The sequence below is a fragment of the Giraffa tippelskirchi genome, chromosome 10, assembly GCF_054371585.1.
Source record: "Giraffa tippelskirchi isolate mGirTip1 chromosome 10, T2T-mGirTip1v1.2.pri, whole genome shotgun sequence".
Classification (NCBI taxonomy): domain Eukaryota; kingdom Metazoa; phylum Chordata; class Mammalia; order Artiodactyla; family Giraffidae; genus Giraffa; species Giraffa tippelskirchi.
In genome coordinates, this window is record NC_137284.1 from 95,294,924 (window position 1) to 95,314,421 (window position 19,498).

At 39.9% G+C, this 19,498-nt stretch overlaps 1 protein-coding gene across 1 annotated transcript in view; it reads right to left on the reverse strand.

Annotated features, from left to right (window-relative positions):
• The window catches only part of NRCAM (neuronal cell adhesion molecule), a 320,682-nt gene that overhangs the window by 58,896 nt on the left and 242,288 nt on the right, over window positions 1-19,498 (reverse strand). The window contains 5 exon segments of the mRNA XM_081535995.1: window positions 3,244-3,375; window positions 5,666-5,850; window positions 9,046-9,157; window positions 11,065-11,121; window positions 11,678-11,848. Of these exon segments, the coding sequence (XP_081392121.1) occupies window positions 3,244-3,375; window positions 5,666-5,850; window positions 9,046-9,157; window positions 11,065-11,121; window positions 11,678-11,848 (657 nt within the window).

Consider the following 19,498-nt stretch of genomic DNA (forward strand, 5'->3'; position numbering starts at 1 on the left):
TGATGCCATCCAACCATCTCATCCTCTGTTGTCCCCTTCTCCCGCCCTCAGTCTTTCCCAGCATGAGGGTCTTTTCCAGTGAGTCAGCTCTTCGCATCAGGTGACCAAAGTATTGGAGTTTCAGCTTCAGCATCAGCCGTTCCAATGGATATTCAGGACTTCTTTCCTTTAGGATGGACTGGTTGGATCTCCTTGCAGTCCAAGGGACTCTCAAGAGTCTTCTCCAACACCACAGTTCAAAAGCATCAATTCTTTGGTGCTCAGCTTTCTTTATACACTTCTCATCACCTCAGTATAAACAGACAGCATCTGCTCCCAGCACTGGGTCCCTGGCTTTCCTGCCAGGCTGAATGGCATTTTCTCTTCCTACTTGTCCACCAGTGTGCCCACTCTAAGGCACACCAGAGGAGGAGGGGCCCTTGATCTGCAGGCATCGTCAACTATGATCCCAGCTCTGCTGAGCCTCTTAAGACATATTTCGGGGATGGAAGAAATGAACTTGTTTTGAACCTGATTTGAGAGATTTTGTTCTAACTCTTTCTGCTCTGGACCCAATCAGATGATCTGGGGTTACAGAAGACAGGTTCCACTTGTCTCCAGGGACCTACACTCCATCCCCCAAACGCCAGCCTTTCATAGTGGATCCTTCCCCCAAATATTTCATTTAAAGGGGAATGTCTATGAGTGCAACTTCAAAGCTCATTTTAAAAATTGAAGTCTAGTTGACTTACAATATTATATTAATTTCAGGTGTACAACACAGTGATTCAATATTTTATAATAGATTATACTCCAAATGAAGTTACAAAATACTGGCTATATTCCCTGTACTGGACGTTACACCCTTCAATCTTATTTATGTTATACCCAAACAGTGCAAAACTCTCAACACAGCTGGAGTTACAGGTTCCCTGAGAGGTACCACCTGTGCCTCATTTGGAAGGATCACAAACTGAGAGAACCAGAAGGAAAGATCAGCTTCCTTATTTTATCTCCCCTCATCCCTGTGTCACTGACCCACCTACATCTCAATTTCCCCCTGCTTCTGACTGCATTCTGGCTGCTGAGCTTGAGGATTTATCTTTTCAACATTCCCTGGTTCCCCAGCTTCCCCACTGAGAAATGATGGATGTCCCCTCCCACTTGTCAGTTTCACTGAGGCCAGATCTCAGGGGTACATTTAACCTTCCCTAAATCGGCACAGAATCTCTGAGCTACAAAACTTGGTACCAAAAGCGCTGAGCACGCTCCATCCGTTCTTGCCATTCTGAATACAATCCTACCAGAACACTTACTTTTTAGTTCTGGGCTTCCTTCCACTTCTCAGTTTTCACTCATATGTCCCTGAGAATGACAACAGCTTCCCAATGCACAACCACAAAATATTCTACAGTTTTTCCTGATTCTGATCCTAGTTAAAATTAGGAGTAGAAATATCCAAACCCATTTTGCTGGACTCCTTAGTATCTGTGTTCTCCCAGGAACATATTTCCTTTTACAATAAACACAGGCTGTCTGATTTGAGCATCTGATAAGGACTGTGTTCTGTGACAAACTACTAATAAACACTCATAGAAGCAGGTCTCTCACTCTACCTAGACCTGGAACAGTAAGACCTTGATGGTGAGAATCATCAGGAACTTGGGCTGTTTAAAATCTGCCAGTATTTTTCAGATTCATCTTAGGGTGAAGACTATTTCAGGAAAGCCAGTTTAATGAATCTTTTGGGTATGGGAGAGTAGAACCAATTTTTGATTCTGGCTTGGAGGCAATGAAGGGCTTCCCTGATAGCTCAGTTGGTAAAGAATCTGCCTGCAATGCAGGAGACTCCGGTTGGATTCCTGGGTCAGGAAGATCTGTTGGAGAAGGGATAGGCCACCCAATCCAGTATTCTTGGGCTTCCCTTGTGGCTCAGCTGGTAAAGAATTGGCCTGCAATGCAGGAGACCTGGGTTTGATCCCTGGGTTGGGAAGATCCCCTGGAGAAGGGAAAGGCTACACACTCCAGTATTCTGGCCTAGAGAATTCCATGGACTGCATAATATATGTATGGACTGTATAGTCCATGGGGTTGCAAAGAGTTGGAGACGACTGATTGACTTTCACTTTGGAAGGAATGAGGAGCCAAGCTGCTCTATAACATAATTCTGAAGGTTGTCTTTACTGAATGTCTTTACAGATTATTATGCTACTGATGGGGAGGGTGAACCCGATGAGGGGTTTTAAACAGAAACCTTTTTTTTTTTTCTCTCTCTCTCTCTAAGAAGAGGAAAATGTCCAAAGATTCTCTTGTCAATAGCAGCTGGTGGTAGGTGGAATCAAGAAAACGGAGAGGCAGTGGGCTTTCTGTGGATGGCCATGGCTTAGGAATCCAAGAGGAGGGAGATGCAATATCGATTTTAATTTTCTCTTTTTTCTTTGCTATAATGCCCTTCTATGAGACTCAAGCTTCTAATCAAGTTTTGTAAAACTGGTCTTTGCTATGATTTAGAAGATTGAGGGACAGCCTGTGGCTACACTCTGGGGGACTGTTCTAGGCAGCAGGGTGGCAGCCTGGAGAAGCTGGCTGAGAGCTGGAGTGGTCCAGGGGAGGTGGCAGAAGAGGTGATACTTGGCAGCTAAGATCATGTAAACATTGCTCAAGGATGATCTCAGTAATACTTGGGGAGGGAAGACGAGTCAAAGACAGAACATCCAGCATACGACTGAGGCCAAAGGATGTGTTCTTCTTTGGGTATTAAATGGAACAGTGATCTCTCAAGACTGGAGAACTTGGGAACATCTGAGCTCTATTAGGAATGGGCCTAATAATTTAAAACCTCTTTAACTTAAGACAGCCGTATTTCTTATTGTCATATCCACTGTCTCTATTCCTAGCCTCCCTAACACTTCCCCTAACTCCTGTGATGTTTCCACACATCACGTGACATTTTGAACAAAGAAGATAATGTGAACTTTTCAGTGGAGTTTATTTCTCACCCTGTCATTGTTCCTATGATTCACACAGAGAACAATTGCAAAGTTCCAATCAGTGCATACTGTTCTAATAACATAAACAATTCAGTCATAATAAATTATATCTAAAGATAACAAAATTAAAATCTAAAGGTAATCTGGTGTTTCTGTGTAACTTATATATGGCTTCCTTCCTTAAGTCAAGTTATTTTATCATCATGTGTCTCCTGTGGAGAAATCGCTATGCTCCAAAAACACACTGAGACTGAAGCCAATCAGGGAAACTTACTTTCTATCGGGACTCCATTTGATAACCAGCTAATTCTGGGTTTCGGGTTGCCATTAGCTCTGCAGATGAGGGTTCCATCTTCTTCAGGGGACAGCACAAGATTTTGAGGTGCTATGATCCAGTATGGAGCCGCTTTATGAGAAAAGGAAAAAAACCCCACAAAATTGAATCAAGTAAGTTATTCTAGGAAATTTAGTACACTGAACCATCTTAATGATAAAAATAAGTATGTTGCAAACCATTTGTTAATTTCATTTTTTTTTTAGAGTGAACAGACTTCTAAGTGATACTTCAAAGAACACTTCAGATTTTCAAAAGACTCACTGACATCTATGTATCATTTCAAGAGGCTTTTGATTCAAATATCGTCTTGTTCTACACTGTATGGATCAGATATCAAAGAGGTAACAGATTTCTCTAAAGTTGAACAGCAGTTTAGAAGTACAGATAGGGATACGAAACAGGAATTTAAATTCTAAGCCCTGTAGAATACATACAGTTACAAAATTAGTAAGCAATTTTTGAAGCTTTGTAGTTTTTGACGTGTTGCCAAGTGAGTATAGAGTGTTCCTGTAAGTCCTTCACCAGCTTTCTCCAATGTTAACATCTTACAAAACCATGCTACAGATACCAAAACAAGAAATTAACATTGCTACAATATCAACTCAACTACACACTGTACTAGGCTTTCCCCAGTTTTTCCACTGTCTTATTTCTGTTCCAGGACCCTGTCCTGGACATCACATTGCACTTAATTGTTACATCTTCTTACTTAGTTTCCTCTGATCTGAAAGTTTCTTGGTCTTTCTTTGTTTTTCATGAACCTAAGACTTTTAAAGACTACTAGTAAGTTATTTTGTAGAACATCTTTTTTTTTTTTAATCAAGAGCTTTTCATTTTTTTATAACAAGGAACAATATCCTCATTTTATCATTATCAGGACAGAAATGGAGAAAAATAATTATATGTGTGTTAGCTGTGTAAACATATCAATGTTAATTACTTCCCCAACTCTATAAATAAGTTCTCTATCATCTCTTTTTTTTCATAAAGTATTTTTTCTTTGAACTTCTTTCCAGACTTGGAAAGGAGAACTAGTCAATTGAATTCTTTCAGGGATAAATCAAGCTTACTAAATTGATTAATCTTCATATTTTTCCTAAGGTACATTCTTCATTTCTTATCTGTAACCAATATATTTTGTGAAACATTCCAACACGCCCTCATTCCTAGAGAATGTTTATACCAGCGACTATTGTATTCTCATACAGATCAATAGGAAGGTTTTAAGTGAAACAAAAGCTTTTCCACCTAAGGTCAAATTTAGTGATTTCTGAGTGAAGAATTCCTGAATTGCTAGATTATAATCACCGTCCAACCACCATCATTAGTATCATCATAATTACTTCTTTTTTAAAAAAAGATTATACTCCATTTACAGTTATTATCAATACTGGTTACACTGCCTGTGTTGCACAATAGATCCTTGTAGCTTATTTAAAAAAATCATAGTTTGTACCTCTTAACCTCCTACTTCTTTATTGCCCCTCCCTCCTTCCCTCTCCCCGCTGATAACCACTATGGTACACCTATTTTCACTAGAGTTTTTCCTGATGATTTTTCATAATTCAACTGAGGTTTTGGGTGATGGAACCTTCTAATTGCATTAAATCTGGGAGCACATGATATTGACATGGCTTATTACTGGTTACATGAACCTTGATCACTTGGTTAGAGTGATGTCTGCCAGCTCTCTCCACTGTAAAGTTACTATTTTCCTGCTTTCCATATTCTGTTCATTAGAAGCAGGTAACTTCAGCCCTTACTCAAGGGGAGGGCAATTAAGCTCTATCTCCTTAAAGGATGAGGAGTGAAGAATCGGTGGACATATATTAAACCTACCTCAGTAATTAATCTGGATGTGGGTGGGTAAGGGGAGAAAAAACACTTTGGAGCTATGCAAACAACCTGTTTCTCTTGAAGGTTTGACCCAGTAATTTTATCATTTTATTTATTTATTTTTGAGAGTTACATTTTATTACAATGTAAGCCCAGGAGACAGGACTCTCAGATCACTTTGAGGGACTGCTCTGAAGAGGCAAGGGGGCATCCAGGAATATTAGCATTCATCACTGGTTCTTGGCTACAGCAGTTACAACTGTGGAATTCTAATGGTGACTTTCTATTTCCTTCATTCTCTCAATACTTATTAATTGGAATCCTCTGCAAGGAATATCTGAGGGAGCAAATTTTTAACCTGATTTAGATGTCCCATAAATGGCAAAGAGAAGAGATTCAAGATACCATGAGTATTGATATAAATTTACATTATTATTATTGAAGAATATAATTAAAAGCATCTAATGAAAGATTCAGGGCTTCTCATGGAGGCAACAACCATGTATTTTAGACAATTATATACCTTTAACTGTGACGGAAATGGTATGACGGATGGCTCCTAATGCGTTTTTTGCTATACACTGGTAATTTCCAGAGTCTGCTTCTGTAACCTGAATGATTTGCAGAGTTTTCTTAAAGTTCCTATAAAATGTCCGGTTGATGGGGAGTGTTCCATCTTCTTTTATCCAGTAAATAATTGGGGTAGGCCTGATAAGGTAAACAGAAAATAACATCACGAAAGAAATTCACCTGTTTTTGAAGGTGAATTTCCATGCAAGTTTGTCACAAACATAAAGATCATGAGGAACAGATAAATATTTTAAGTAGCACCACATTTTTATTAAGTAATGCTCAAAACCTTACATTTCAGTCTGTAAGTTGCCATTTTCACACAAGCTAACTGATGGCACACCGTGAACTCTGACTTCAGGGATCTATTGAGAAAGGCAGTGAGACTTACTTGACTGAAGGGACCTAATTATTATCTTCAAAGTTCTGATGAAGGAGACACTCTTGGAAAATTTTGCATGGCTGGACTATATCAATCAAAAGAATGACTATGAAATTAACGATACCCAGTTACAATTTTTTTAAACTTTTTTTTTTTTTTTTAATGTGGGCCATTTTAAAGGTCTTCATTGAATTTTTGTTCTAATATTTCTTCTGTTTTTATGTTTTGGGTTTTTGGTCATGAGCCATATGGGATCTTAGCTTCCTGAACCCATACCCCCTGTACTCTGAGCCACTAGACTGACAGGGAAGTCCTTCAAGTTACAATTTTTTAATCAGCCAGACTTAAAAAGGTTAGAGAAAGATTGGAGAAAGAAGAAAGGTTAGAGAAAAACTAACTTTAAAAAGGTTAGTTTTTGTGCCCATAAACTTCTATATCTATTTCCATACCAAATGGAAGAATCTCCCTGTCTTATAACGGGCTATCTGATGATGTGAATGAAGTGATTAGAGGAATCGTGCTGTTATTTTAATTTCATTATTAGTGATATTTTAAAACATTGTATCAATTGATAGAGGTAGGCCCAACTCACATGTTACTTAAACCATTTCTCACCTATGTTTCTTATTAAATCATGAAATACAGAGACAGATGAAAAGTCAGACTTAGGCTTAGAGTTAAAAAGATCTGCTTCAAAATCCCAGCCCTACTCCTAAACTGCTCTCTGATTTTGGATCTCTGGCCTTTTGGGGCCTCAGTTTCCTCCATTGCCTTAATGGAGACAATAATGCTTGTTTTGATCTGGTGACCTGAGAAGGTTTTCATGAGGGTGAAATAAAAATCCATTCAGTATATTTACTAAGCACTAAACTATAGATCCCCTGGAGGGGGGCATGGCAACCATTGCAGTATTCTTAGCTGGAGAATCACCATGGATAGAGGAGCCTGGTGCGCTACAGTCCATGAGTTCCCCGAGTCAGACATGACTGAGTGACTAAGCACGGCTCGGCTCGGCACAAACTATAGACCAGGGCTCCCCAGGTGGCGCTGGCAGTAAAGAATCTGCCTGCCAAAGCAGGAAACCCAAGAGACAGGAGTTCAGTCTCCGGGTTGGGAAGGTCCCCCGGAGAAGGAAATGGCAACTCACTCTAGTATTGTTGCCTAGAATATCCCATGGACAGAGGAGCCTGGTGGGCTGCAGTTCGTGGGGTCACAGAGTTGGACATGACTGAGCACGCATGCACAAACACAAACTATAGGTCAAGCATTAAGTTGTGTGTTGCTGCTAAGTCACTTCAGTTGTGTCCGACCCTGTGCGACCCCACAGACGGCAGCCCACCAGGCTCCGCCGTCCCTGGTATTCTCCAGGCAAGAACACTGGAGTGGGATGCCATTTCCCTCTCCAATGCATGAAAGTGAAAAGTGAAAGTGAAGTCGCTCAGTCGTGTCCGACTCTTCACGACCCCATGGACTGCAGCCTACCAGGCTCCTCCGTCCATGGGATTTTCCAGGCAAGAGTACTGGAGTGGGGTGCCATTGCCTTCTCCAAGTTGCCTGTTGGGAAGATAAAAAAAAAAAGAATGGTCCAGGCCCTCAGGAAGAACACAATATTTATCATTAGAAATACTAGTGGGATTAATGGGTTGTAGAATTGTTTTTATTTGTTTACTTGAATAAAAATAACTGAACAGATATACTTGATGAACTGGGTCATGAATAGTGTTATTTCTTGACATGGCAAGCAGGGGCCTCCATGTGTCTCCAGAGGTATTAATAAAATTTTTCCTGGAGGCCGATTCTGGGCTTCTAGGGAGGAATGTGATACTCTGAGTCACCAGGTCAAGGACAGCACAGATCACAACATATGATCACAACACGTTTCTGAGAGTCCAGTCAATGTTCCAGCAACTGTGCCTTACCAATGGTACTTGCTCTATGCCAGGCATGAGAGGAAAGTATTCAGAAGCTTGCCTCCAGCGTTTCCCTAACATAACAGCTGTTCCTGCAGCTGAGCTGAGGCTTCCCTGGGACTCCTCTCACGGGCACATGGGTTCTGGGGGTGGTATCAGTTTTGAGGTATGCATAGATGAGACAGGGCTTCCCTGGTGGCTCAGATGGTAAAGAATCCACCTACAATATGGCAGACTTGGGTTTGAGTCCTGGGTTGGGAAGATCTCCTAGAGAAGGGCATGGCAACTCACTCCAGTATTCTTGCCTAGAGAATTCCCATGGACAGAGGAGCCTGGCTGGCTACAGTTCATGGGGTCACAAAGAGTTGGACACAACTGAGTTACTAAGTGTACACATAGATGAGACAGCTGCAAAGAAGCTGGTCTCATGACCAGCACTAGGAGGTAGAGGATGGGACAGCATGCCAGTGTCAAGGCTAGGCACTAAGACGCTGAATGAGCTTCCGCTGTTAGGAGAATAAGCCAGAGCTTGATCGCCTAGAAGGATGTGAAAAATTCATGACCAAGAGCTCCACTGCCCTACTAACAGCCAGGAGACCCAGAGCTGTGAACCCACAGCTGAGCTGCTCAGAAGATGCGTAAGCAGGCTCAAATGAAATCAGTCAGACCAACCCTGTTATGGCACAATTGCTCTACATACTTCTAGACAAATCATCAGTGACAAACAGCTATTGGTTTTAAGCCTCTAAGTTTTGAGGTGATCTGTTAGACAACAGTAGCAAAATAATAACCTTAATTACAATTATAGCAATCACAAGGTGATTACTGACACTTATTTCTAAAGGAACATTTACATTAACAAAATATTTTCATAATATGAAATAATACATGGCCCATTTTAGAAGTAATCATCACATTTTTCTTGATTGCTTAATGGAGTCTCTATCAATGATTCCTGCTATGATACAATATTAATGTCTCTCTACCAATCTACTAGGTTTATATAAGAAATGGACATCAAGACAGACAGTGTTAACTCACAGCCCTTCTGCAATGCACTCAAGGGAAAGGACATTTCCTCTTAATTCCTCTTTGCGACTTGTATTGCCGTCTGGAGTTAAAAATGTTGGTGGCCTCTGTCTATGTGATTTAGCTGCAAACAAGATCAATATGCATTCAAAGTAAGAATATGGATTTCTAGAAGAATAGTTCACTGTCTAAAATCTAATCCCTTTTCAAATCCATTTACCATTGATTGTGAAATTTGTTAAACAAATACATACATACTACTTGCCTTATAAATAGGCATCACTCAGTCAGTTGGCCAGAAGTAGAAACTACTTTGGTTGCATAAGCACTAATAATGAGGACTATTTTCCATTTTATATTTTCCTAATTTGGGTTAGGGTTCTATGTATGGTTCTATGTTTTGGTGGGTTGGTAAAGTTTCAAAATGTAGACACAGAGAGGAAAATTATGTCATCAAATTATCTACCTCTCAAGATGAGTACTCAGGTCAAAGGGAAAATGAGCTGTCTATTTTCTGGAAGATGTTAGGTTATTCTGAAAGATAGGACAATGGACAAGGTCTTTTGGTTTACCCTAGGGACAACATTATAGTCAATTCCATTGATTAATCATGAAGATAAATCATGGTGGACATCTAATATATCAAGATACCCAAATTGCGAGGTTTATAGAAAACAAAACAAAACTAGAAAGTGACTGGGAGAGATCTGGCAAATGTGTGCCACAGATTATGGGTGAAGTTAAAGAAATTAAAATTGGTTTCCTCAATGAAAAAATAAAGAGGGCTCAAGTCAGAGATCTCAGGGAGGTATATATATATATATAGAGAGAGAGAGAGAGAGAGACTACCTTTATGTTTCATGAAGAAGCAACATATGGAGACCTGGCCTAAATGTGTCGTTATTCTCTGGTGGCCTCTCAGAAGAACTTAAAGTAGAAATCCTACTATCTTGAGGTTCTAACAGCCCTCTAAGAGTGTGCAACACTTAAATGTGTTATCTACTTGATTCTCATAAAAACTGAAAAGGTAATATATAAATTATCCTCACTTCTCAGAAGAAAAAGCTGAACACCAGAAAACGTATTACTGAAGACAAATTAGAGATTTCTTTAGATTTTAGAGATGGTGGAGGAAACCTTACCCCTTTGAAAAATCACTTTGAAAGTGATTTCGAGGTCCATATTTTTCAGGAGTATTTTAACATAAAATAAAATAATATGAAATAAGGTAAAAATAAAATAAAAGTAAAGCAGGAGTTATGGTATGTTACTCTGGCCATTGATAGTACCTTAGTGCTTTTTACGTCATATCTCAAGGGTAAAAAATTAGTACAGCAGAAATTTGAGCTTATGGATAATTTAAGATGACCCCATATTCAGAACCCATAATTTTCATTCATAGACTCTATATTTGAGATCCATGTTTCCCTTAAGGAAATAAAATTCTTTTCCTTTTAAAAGAATGATGTTAAATCTATTTTTAAAAGATTATTGCCACTGAAGATAGTGTCTTGATTTTAAACTAAAATAAGAGAAATATTATTTCTAATTATATGACATTGATAAGGTCATGTGAAAACAGATGGAAAATACAATGCTTTCCTCTCAAAATCTGCTTAATGTTAGTTGCTAAAGGTTATTAAGACTTTGATGTTAGCATTTTAGCAGGTTAATGTACCTTGCCAATTCTTATCAATCTATGAGAAAAGTTTATGAACCAGACAAAAAATGAAAAATGTAATTCTGAACATATATGAAAGATTTTTTTTCAAATTTTGTGGGGTGATTCTTTACATGAAAACAGTTATCGTAACTTTTGTTATTATACATACAACATGGGATATGTTTTAATGACATGTTTGAGAGCTCAAAGCTAAATTTATATGAAACGTACATTGATTCTAGTGGTATTAGACATGTAACTAGGAATTTCATGAAGAAATAAGGTTAAACAGCCATGGAGGTGAAGTTAGTGGACTAAATTCTACAATGAAGAAGAAATACCAGTTACAATCAATCACCAAAACTCACCACCATAAAACTCAGTGTCATTCAAATTAGCAGCTATAGTGTCATTCAATTCATCCACTGAAATAAACAGAATATTATGAAGAAGGCAAAAAGAAGGGGAGAGAGAAATGTACAAAAAAAAAAAGTACTGGGCAACACAACAAAAACCACCCCCCCTAGTAAAACGGTGCTTTACACTGTACATGACTATTTCCTTAATTCACTGAGCCACCCCCACCCAGTAAGCTGTGAACACATAACTGAAGCTGCAGGACTCCCAGTTAACGGCACTGTGGAGCATACACCACAAGCAAATGCTCAGAACACTAAGAACTGGGTTGGCCAAAAAGTTCATTCAGGTTTTTCTGTACCATCTTACTAACGTTTTGGCCAAACCAATAGATTCAGGAAGTTATCATAGAAACAATAATCGTAATAACAGTAAAAACTGTAAAATACAGTAAAGTAGGCAAGCTTCCTATAATACACATGCCAATGCTTTCATGAGTATTCACAGGTACTTCCCTGATCAATGAATCTGTTTACTTCAAAGTTAGTGGTGTTTCATAATTAACATACTTGCATACATTTGTAAACATCATTGCAAGAGAATTTCTGGAAATTGAAGTCTTACCTGAAATCACCTTCACAGAAATTGGCTGCTTCTGCTGTATGGTCTGAGTATGATTAAATCTGGCGTAACAGATGTAGTCTTCCCGGGTATCCTCTGGGAGCACATTGGAAAAGTAAAGGTCTCCATTCAGACCTTGGGAAACTCTCTCACTCTGCGGAAGTCTTTGAAAGGCTGGAGAACGGCAGAGTTATCTAGATCATTCCATCACAAAGTGGCCACTTTCCAAATTAGCAAGATAACTGTATCTACTAATAAACAGTCCTCTGAACTTCACTTGCATGTATTTTTTTCCTCTACAAAACTCTTTTGAGTAAAAGCAAATAATTGCAAAAAGAAAAGACATATGTATTAAAATTCCAACTGTACCTGCCAGACCCTAACTTCTCTAGAGTGGGAGCAGAGGTGAGACTAAAGTTGCCCAGTGAAGGGTTTTAGAAACCAAGTGTAAACCAAAAAATGTTTTGTGGAAAGAGTTTGTGTCACTTTTCCTAACATTTAAGTTAATCCCTAAGTACCAGACCACCTGACCTGCCTCTTGAGAAATCTGTATGCAGGACAGGAAGCAACAGTTAGAACTGGACATGGAACAACAGACTGGTTCCAAATAGGAAAAGGAGTACATCAAGGCTGTATATTGTCACCCTGCTTATTTAACTTATATGCAGAGTACATCATGAGAAACGCTGGGCTGGAGGAAGCACAAGCTGGAATCAAGATTGCTGGGAGATATATCAATAACCTCAGATATGCAGATGACACCACCCTTATGGCAGAAAGTGAAGAAGAACTAAAGAGTCTCTTGATGAAGTGAAAGAGGAGAGTAAAAAAGTTGGCTTAAAGCTTAACATTCAGAAAACTAAGATCATGGCATCCGGTCCCATCACTTCATGGCAAATAGATGGGGAAATAAATAGTGGAAACACTGGCAGACTATTTTTTTGGGCTCCAAAATCACTGCAGATGTTGATTGCAGCCATGAAATTAAATGACACTTCCTCCTTGGAAGGGAAGTTATGACCAACCTAGACAGCATGTTAAAAAGCAGAGACATTACTTTGCCAACAAAGGTCCATCTAGTCAAGGCTATGGTTTTTCCAGTGGTCATGTATGGATATGAGAGTTGGACTATAAAGAAAGCTGAGCACAGAAGAATTGATGCTTTTGAACTGTGGTGTTGGAGAAGACTCTTGAGAGTCCCTTGGACTGCAAGGAGATCCAACCAGTCATTGGAAGGACTAAGGTTGAAGCTGAAACTCCAATACTTTGGCCACCTGATGCGAAGAATTGACTCACTGGAAAAGACCCTGATTCTGGGAAAGATTGAAAGTGGGAGAAGGGGATGACAAAGGATGAGATGGCTGGATGGTATCACCGACTCAATGGACGTGAATTTGGGTAAACTCCATGAGCTAGTGATGGACAGGGAGACCCAGCATGCTGCAGTCCATGGGGTCACAGATAGTTGGACACGACTGAGCGACTGAACTGAACTGAACGAGTATTAATCACAGATACACACGTATCTCGGAAAATGCATTATGGAGGCTTATAAGGATGTTAACTTGGGTTGCATCTACATACACAGTCAGATACTCAATACTGTGAGAGCACCTAACGGTGATGACCTAGGCCCTGGGCAAAGTGTCAGATGGACCAAGATCCTTGTCTTGTCTGAGTCCAGGATAGGGATCTAACTGGAGAATCAGGCAGCAAACAGGCAATTAACAACAGGGTGCAATATTGATTTAATGATGCAGATGTGTCCCTCAGAGGCCCTCCCCATACCCAGCCTTCTTCACCTCCTCTATTTTTTCTTTTCTGTTTTACCAATTACCTTCTAACATACAGTGTGTTTTACCTGTCGTGTGTATGGCTCATAGCCCATCTCCCTGAACTAGAATTTAAGTTCCAGAAGGACAGAGACCGTCATTTGCTTGGGCTACTATTGTAGCCCTGAAAATGCACCTAGTCCCTCACAGAATCTCTGTAATTAAATGAGTAACAAGCAGCACTGTGACTTCCCAGTTTCACATTGAACAACAGACTTCCCTTCAGGTCCAAGGAAATGTCTAGCCTTAAGAAGGGAGGGGAGATTTTCTAAGGAGATGAAGGACTCAGGGAAGTGGGACCACTGATCTATGTGTGAACTTACACTTGGCTGGCTAGCATGCCTCCTGGGGCTTCTGACTCAGTTCACTGGGAGTGCTTCAGCTCTGAAGTGAAAGAACGAGGAAAAATCGCACCTCTCAGTTGCCTCCGGCCAAGTGTTAACATCTCCTGGTATTCAGCTGCAGAAGTTGCTTGTATATTTTTGAGATTAATTGTTTGTCTGTTGCTTCATTTGCTATTATTTTCTCCCATTCTGAAGGCTGTCTTTTCACCTTGCTTATAGTTTCCTTTGTTGTGCAAAAGCTTTTAATTTTAATTAGGTCCCATTTGTTTATTTTTGCTTTTATTTCCAATATTCTGGGAGGTGGGTCATGGAGGATCCTGCTGTGATTTATGTCAGAGAGTGTTTTGCCTATGTTTTCCTCTAGGAGTTTTATAGTTTCTGGTCTTACGTTTAGATCTTTAATCCATTTTGAGTTTATTTTTGTGTATGGTGTTAGGAAGTGTTCTAGCATGGGCCAAAGAACTAAACAGACATTTCTCCAAAGAAGACATACAGATGGCTAACAAACACATGAAAAGATGCTCAACATCACTCATTATTAGAGAAATGCAAATCAAAACCACAATGAGGTATCATTTCACACCAGTCAGAATGGCTGCTATCCAAAAGTCTACAAGCAATAAATGCTAGAGAGGGTGTGGAGAAAAGGGAACCCTCTTACACTGTTGGTGGGAATGCAAACTAGTACAGCCACTATGGAGAACAGTGTGGAGATTCCTTAAAAAACTGGGAATAGAACTGCCATATGACCCAGCAATCCCACTGCTGGGCATACACACCGAGGAAACCAGAATTGAAAGAGACGCGTGTACCCCAATGTTCATCGCAGCACTGTTTACAATAGCCAGGACATGGAAGCAACCTAGATGTCCATCAGCAGACGAATGGATAAGGAAGCTGTGGTACATATACACAATGGAATATTACTCAGCCATTAAAAAAAATACATTTGAATCGGCTCTATTGAGATGGATGAAATTGGAGCCCATCATACAGAGTGAAGTAAGCCAGAAAGAAAAACACCAATACAGTATACTAATGCATATATATGGAATTTGAAAGATGGTAACGATAACCCTATATGCGAGACAGAATAAGAGACACAGATGCATAGAACAGTCTTATGGACTCTGAGGGAGAAGGTGCGGGTGGGACGTTCTGGGACAATAGCATTGAAACATGTATATTATCATATGTGAAACAGAACACCATTCCATGTTCGATGCATGAGACAAATGCTCAGGGCTGGGGCAATGGGATGACCCAGAGGGATGGGATGGGGAGGGAGGTGGGTGGGGGGTCCAGGAAGGGGAACACATGTAAACCCATGGCTGATTCATGTCAATGTATGGCAAAAACTATTACAATATTGTAAAGTAATTAGCCCCCAACTAAAATAAATAAATTTATTAAAAAAAACAACAACAAACAAACACATCTCCTGGGAGGAGGATTTCTCAGTCTGAGTCAAACAGCTATGTTCCTCCAGCAGCAGGTACCCTACCCAATCATCACGAAATGCAAAATGATGGGTAAAAGCCTGCAGCTCCCTAGGGTGGGAGAAGGCACAGAAATCTGGAGACAGACTTTGAAAGGATGCTGGTTAGTCATGTGAGCCAAGTTTGTGGTCAAGATGGGGGTTTGGTTGGTGGTTGTAAATTCATGGTTTGAAGTCACTAACCAGGGAAAGAGTTGTTTTAAAAAATAACTCAGAAAAATAATGTATGTTTATTTTATGAATACAAAGAGTTAAAGATAGGGATATAGTTATCGTCTTTCATTTCTCCTGTTGTATTTTATTGTGGATTAGTGTTGGGGGATCAAATGAAAGGGAACGGGATTTTATGAGGGTGGGAACACTTTGCCCATTGAATTCCTTTGCATTGCATTGGAAAAAGAACATATGCAGATAGGAATAATTTGGTAAGGTCATCTTGCCAGGAGAATGCTACACATATCTGAATTTTTTTCTCATATCCAGATGCAATTTCACTTGAAAAATCCAGATGCATTGTCAATGGCCTAAAATGTACGGAAATGACATAACCAGCAGTGCAATATGAAAAAAAAATTAGTTTCGTATTCAGATGATTCTGAGACTTCACATGTAAAAATCTCTTTATTAAGCAGAAAAGTCATCATTTCTGAATAAGAAGCAAAAACCAATTACTGGGCTTCACTTTGGCAGTGAGATTTGGATACTGTTGTTCCAAACCGTAGATATCACTCAGTTCTACTTGATTTGTTACTTATGCTTTCAAAATCTGTAAACATTATTACATAATCATATGAAAAATATTTTTGTCCATTTATCCATTTATATATATATTTTTTCCACTTCTCTGTGATACTTTCTCTGAGCGATTTCATATAAGAGCCAAAAATGGAAATGAAATGTGAAAGCTAGATTTTATCTTCTGTAATGTGAACAGCTTGTGATTTCAGAGGATATCAAGTCACTGAGAATAGAACGTATTCCCCACAAGTATTTTCAACCCTTCCCACCATTCCACCTGAAGGATTCGTCAAGGACAACGGCAACCCCCATGTTGCCAAATTCATAGTTATTTATTGATCAGATTGGAAGCTGTCTCATCTTTCAGGAGTGTTTGAAACGACTGATATTCTGTCTTCTTGCCACTTTTTCTTCCCCTTGTTCTGGGGATACCTCCTCTCTCTCTTTTCTTCTTACTGAAGCCACAGCTCTTTCTCATCTGCTTTTCTTTGCTCCCTAAATTTTTGGTCCCAGGAGGTTCCTGGTCTCAGCCCCCAGGCTGTGCTCTTCATCACCCGCACTTCTTCCCTCAATTCTCTCCTCCAGAGTCTGATTCTAAGAAGCATCTCTGCACTAACATTCACGAATGGCTAGAAAGAGCCCTGAATCTTTCTTCTGACTCATGAAGCTCTAACTCTTGCTGGACACCTTCACAAGGATGCCTTCCAGGCTTCTTGCATTCAAAACCCTGGTTCCTAGTCTCCAAGCAGAAACACATGCTAACTCCAAAGTCACATGCTAATGGGAGGTTTGGAAGGGTAGGAGAGCAGAGCAACAAACATTCCCCTAAGGTTAGAGGAGGGATGGACAGATGTTACAATGACTAATGAATGACTTCATTTCCCTGTGCCTCAGTTCCCTCACCCAAAAAGTGAAGTCATCTGAGTTGCCTCCTGGGGCTGCTGTAAAAAATGGATGAGATAACTTATATAAAGTCTTTAGCCAAGTGACAGGCACTTGGGCACTAAATGCCTAAGTAGCTATTGTTACTACTGTATATAAAATAGATAATAAACAAGCATCTACTGTATATAGCACAGGGAACTGTGCTCAATACTCTGTAATAACCTAAATGGGAAAAGAATTTGTATATGTATAAATGAGTCACTGGGCTGCATATCTGAAACTAACACAACACTGCAAATCAACTATATTCCAATATAAGATAAAAAATCAACTAAAAAATATTAGCTGTTACTGGGGATAAAAGAACAAAAATGATAAAAAGACACAAAACATTCTGAGCAGTTTTATTTCCTTTCCTCCATGGGCTTCTGCTGTTTCAGGAAAAGGGCAACTACATTTTACCAGTTGTTCAGTCTTAGTCTTTGGGGTTACCTTTGATTCTGCTCTCTCATGCCTCCATCCTGACCCTAATAAATCTTAGAAGAGACTTTGAAATTATATTTGGAATCTGACTATTTCTTACCCACTCGACTACTACTACCCAAGTCAGAGTTCCCATCAACTCTTGTCCAGATCACAGCACTGGCCTCCTAACAGGCTGCTCTTCTCTCCTTTCTGTCCTCTCTATTCTCCAGGCACGAACCGAGTGACGTTCTTACTATCTGTTCTGTGTCAGGTGAAGCCACTCCTTCAGTTTGTCCCTACTTCATTGAAAGCAAAAGCCAAAGCCTTATGCATTGAGTCCCTGGACTTTCCTGACCTCTTCTCTGCCTGTCACCCTTGGATTAGTCAGCCTGGCCATACTGGCCTCCCTGCTGCTTTTACACACACCAGGGATGCACCTGTCCTTGGGGCTTACACTGGTTTTTTCTTTCCACCCAGATAGTGAAGGTCTGTCTGCTCTTTCATTCCTGTAAGTTTCTGCTCAAAACTCTGCCTATTTTTGTCCATAGCACTTACTGTCAACTGATGCATATTTTCTAAATACACTTACAGTCTGCTTCTTTCTCTCCTTCCTTTTATTCCCACTGCAATAAATATAAATTCAGTGAGAGCAGGACCCTTGGTTTATTTATAGAGGCACCTGGTACATGGTAGTTCAGTCCAGTTACTCAGTTGTATCCAACTCTTTGCGACCCCATGGACTGCAGCATGCCAGGCTTCCCTGTCCATAATCAACTCCCAGAGTTTGCTCAAACTTGTCCATTGAGTCCGTGATGCCATCCAACCATCTCATCCTCTGTCATCCCCTTTTCCTCCTGCCCTCAATCTTTCCCAGCACCAGGGTCTTTTCCAATGAGTTAGTTCTTTGCATCAGGTGGCCAAAGTATTGGAGTTTCAGCTTCAGCATCAGTCCTTCCAATGAATATTTGGGACTGATTTCCTTTAGGATTGACTGGTTTGGTATCCTTGCAGTTCAAGGGACTCTTGAGAGTCATTTCCTAGGCAGGTTGATAAGAAGTCTAGGGGTCCCCAAGGAGAGAAGGGTCTGGAATTTTCAAGGAGGAAGAAAGGACAAACTATTTTTTTCCTCTACATTCCTTAGGATTATATCACAATAATGTATCCTGCTTGAGGACAGTCTCTGGAAAAAACCTTCTGGCTAATTCTGTTATCTTAAAATGTAAATTATGGAAGTAGGTCTGGTGAGGTCTTTACAACCTCCAGACATTCTTTTGATTCACTGTAATAACTAATTATAGAGTATATAATTTCATTGCTACACTAGCAAGGGGGTGCTCTTTCTGCCCCCTTATGATGTCTATGTCAGAAGCTTTCTCTATCTTTTTTATACTTTAATAAACTCTATTGTACAAAAGCTCTGAGTGATTAAGCCTCGTCTCTGGCCCCGGATTGAATTCTTCTCCTCCGGAGGCCAAGAATTCTGGCATCTTTTCGTGGGTTCAGCAACAACCTTTCACTCTCAAGAGTCTTCTGCAACACCATAGTTCAAAAGCATCAATTCTTTGGCACTCAGCTTTCTTTATGGTCCAACTCTCACATCCATACACGACTACTGGAAAAACCACAGCTTTGACTATATGGACCTTTGTCAGTAAAGTAATGTCTCTACTTTTTAATACGCTGTCTAGGTTGGTCATAGCTTTTTCTCCAAGCAGCAACCATCTGTTAATTTCATGGTTGCAGTCACCATCTGCAGTGATATCGGAGCCCAAGAAAATAAAGTCTGTCACTGTTTCCATTGTTTCCCCATACATTTGTGATGAAGTGATGGGACCAAATGCCATGATCTTCATTTTTTTAATGTTGCGTTTTAAGCCAGCTTTTTCACTCTCCTCTTTCACCTTCATCAAGAGGCTCTTTAGTTCCTCTTTGCTTTCTGCCATTAAGGTGGTGTCATCTGTATACCTGAGGTTATTGATATTTCTCCCAGCAATCTTGATTCCAGCTTGTGCTTCATCCAGCCCAGCATTTCTCATGATGTACTCTGCATATAAGTTAAATA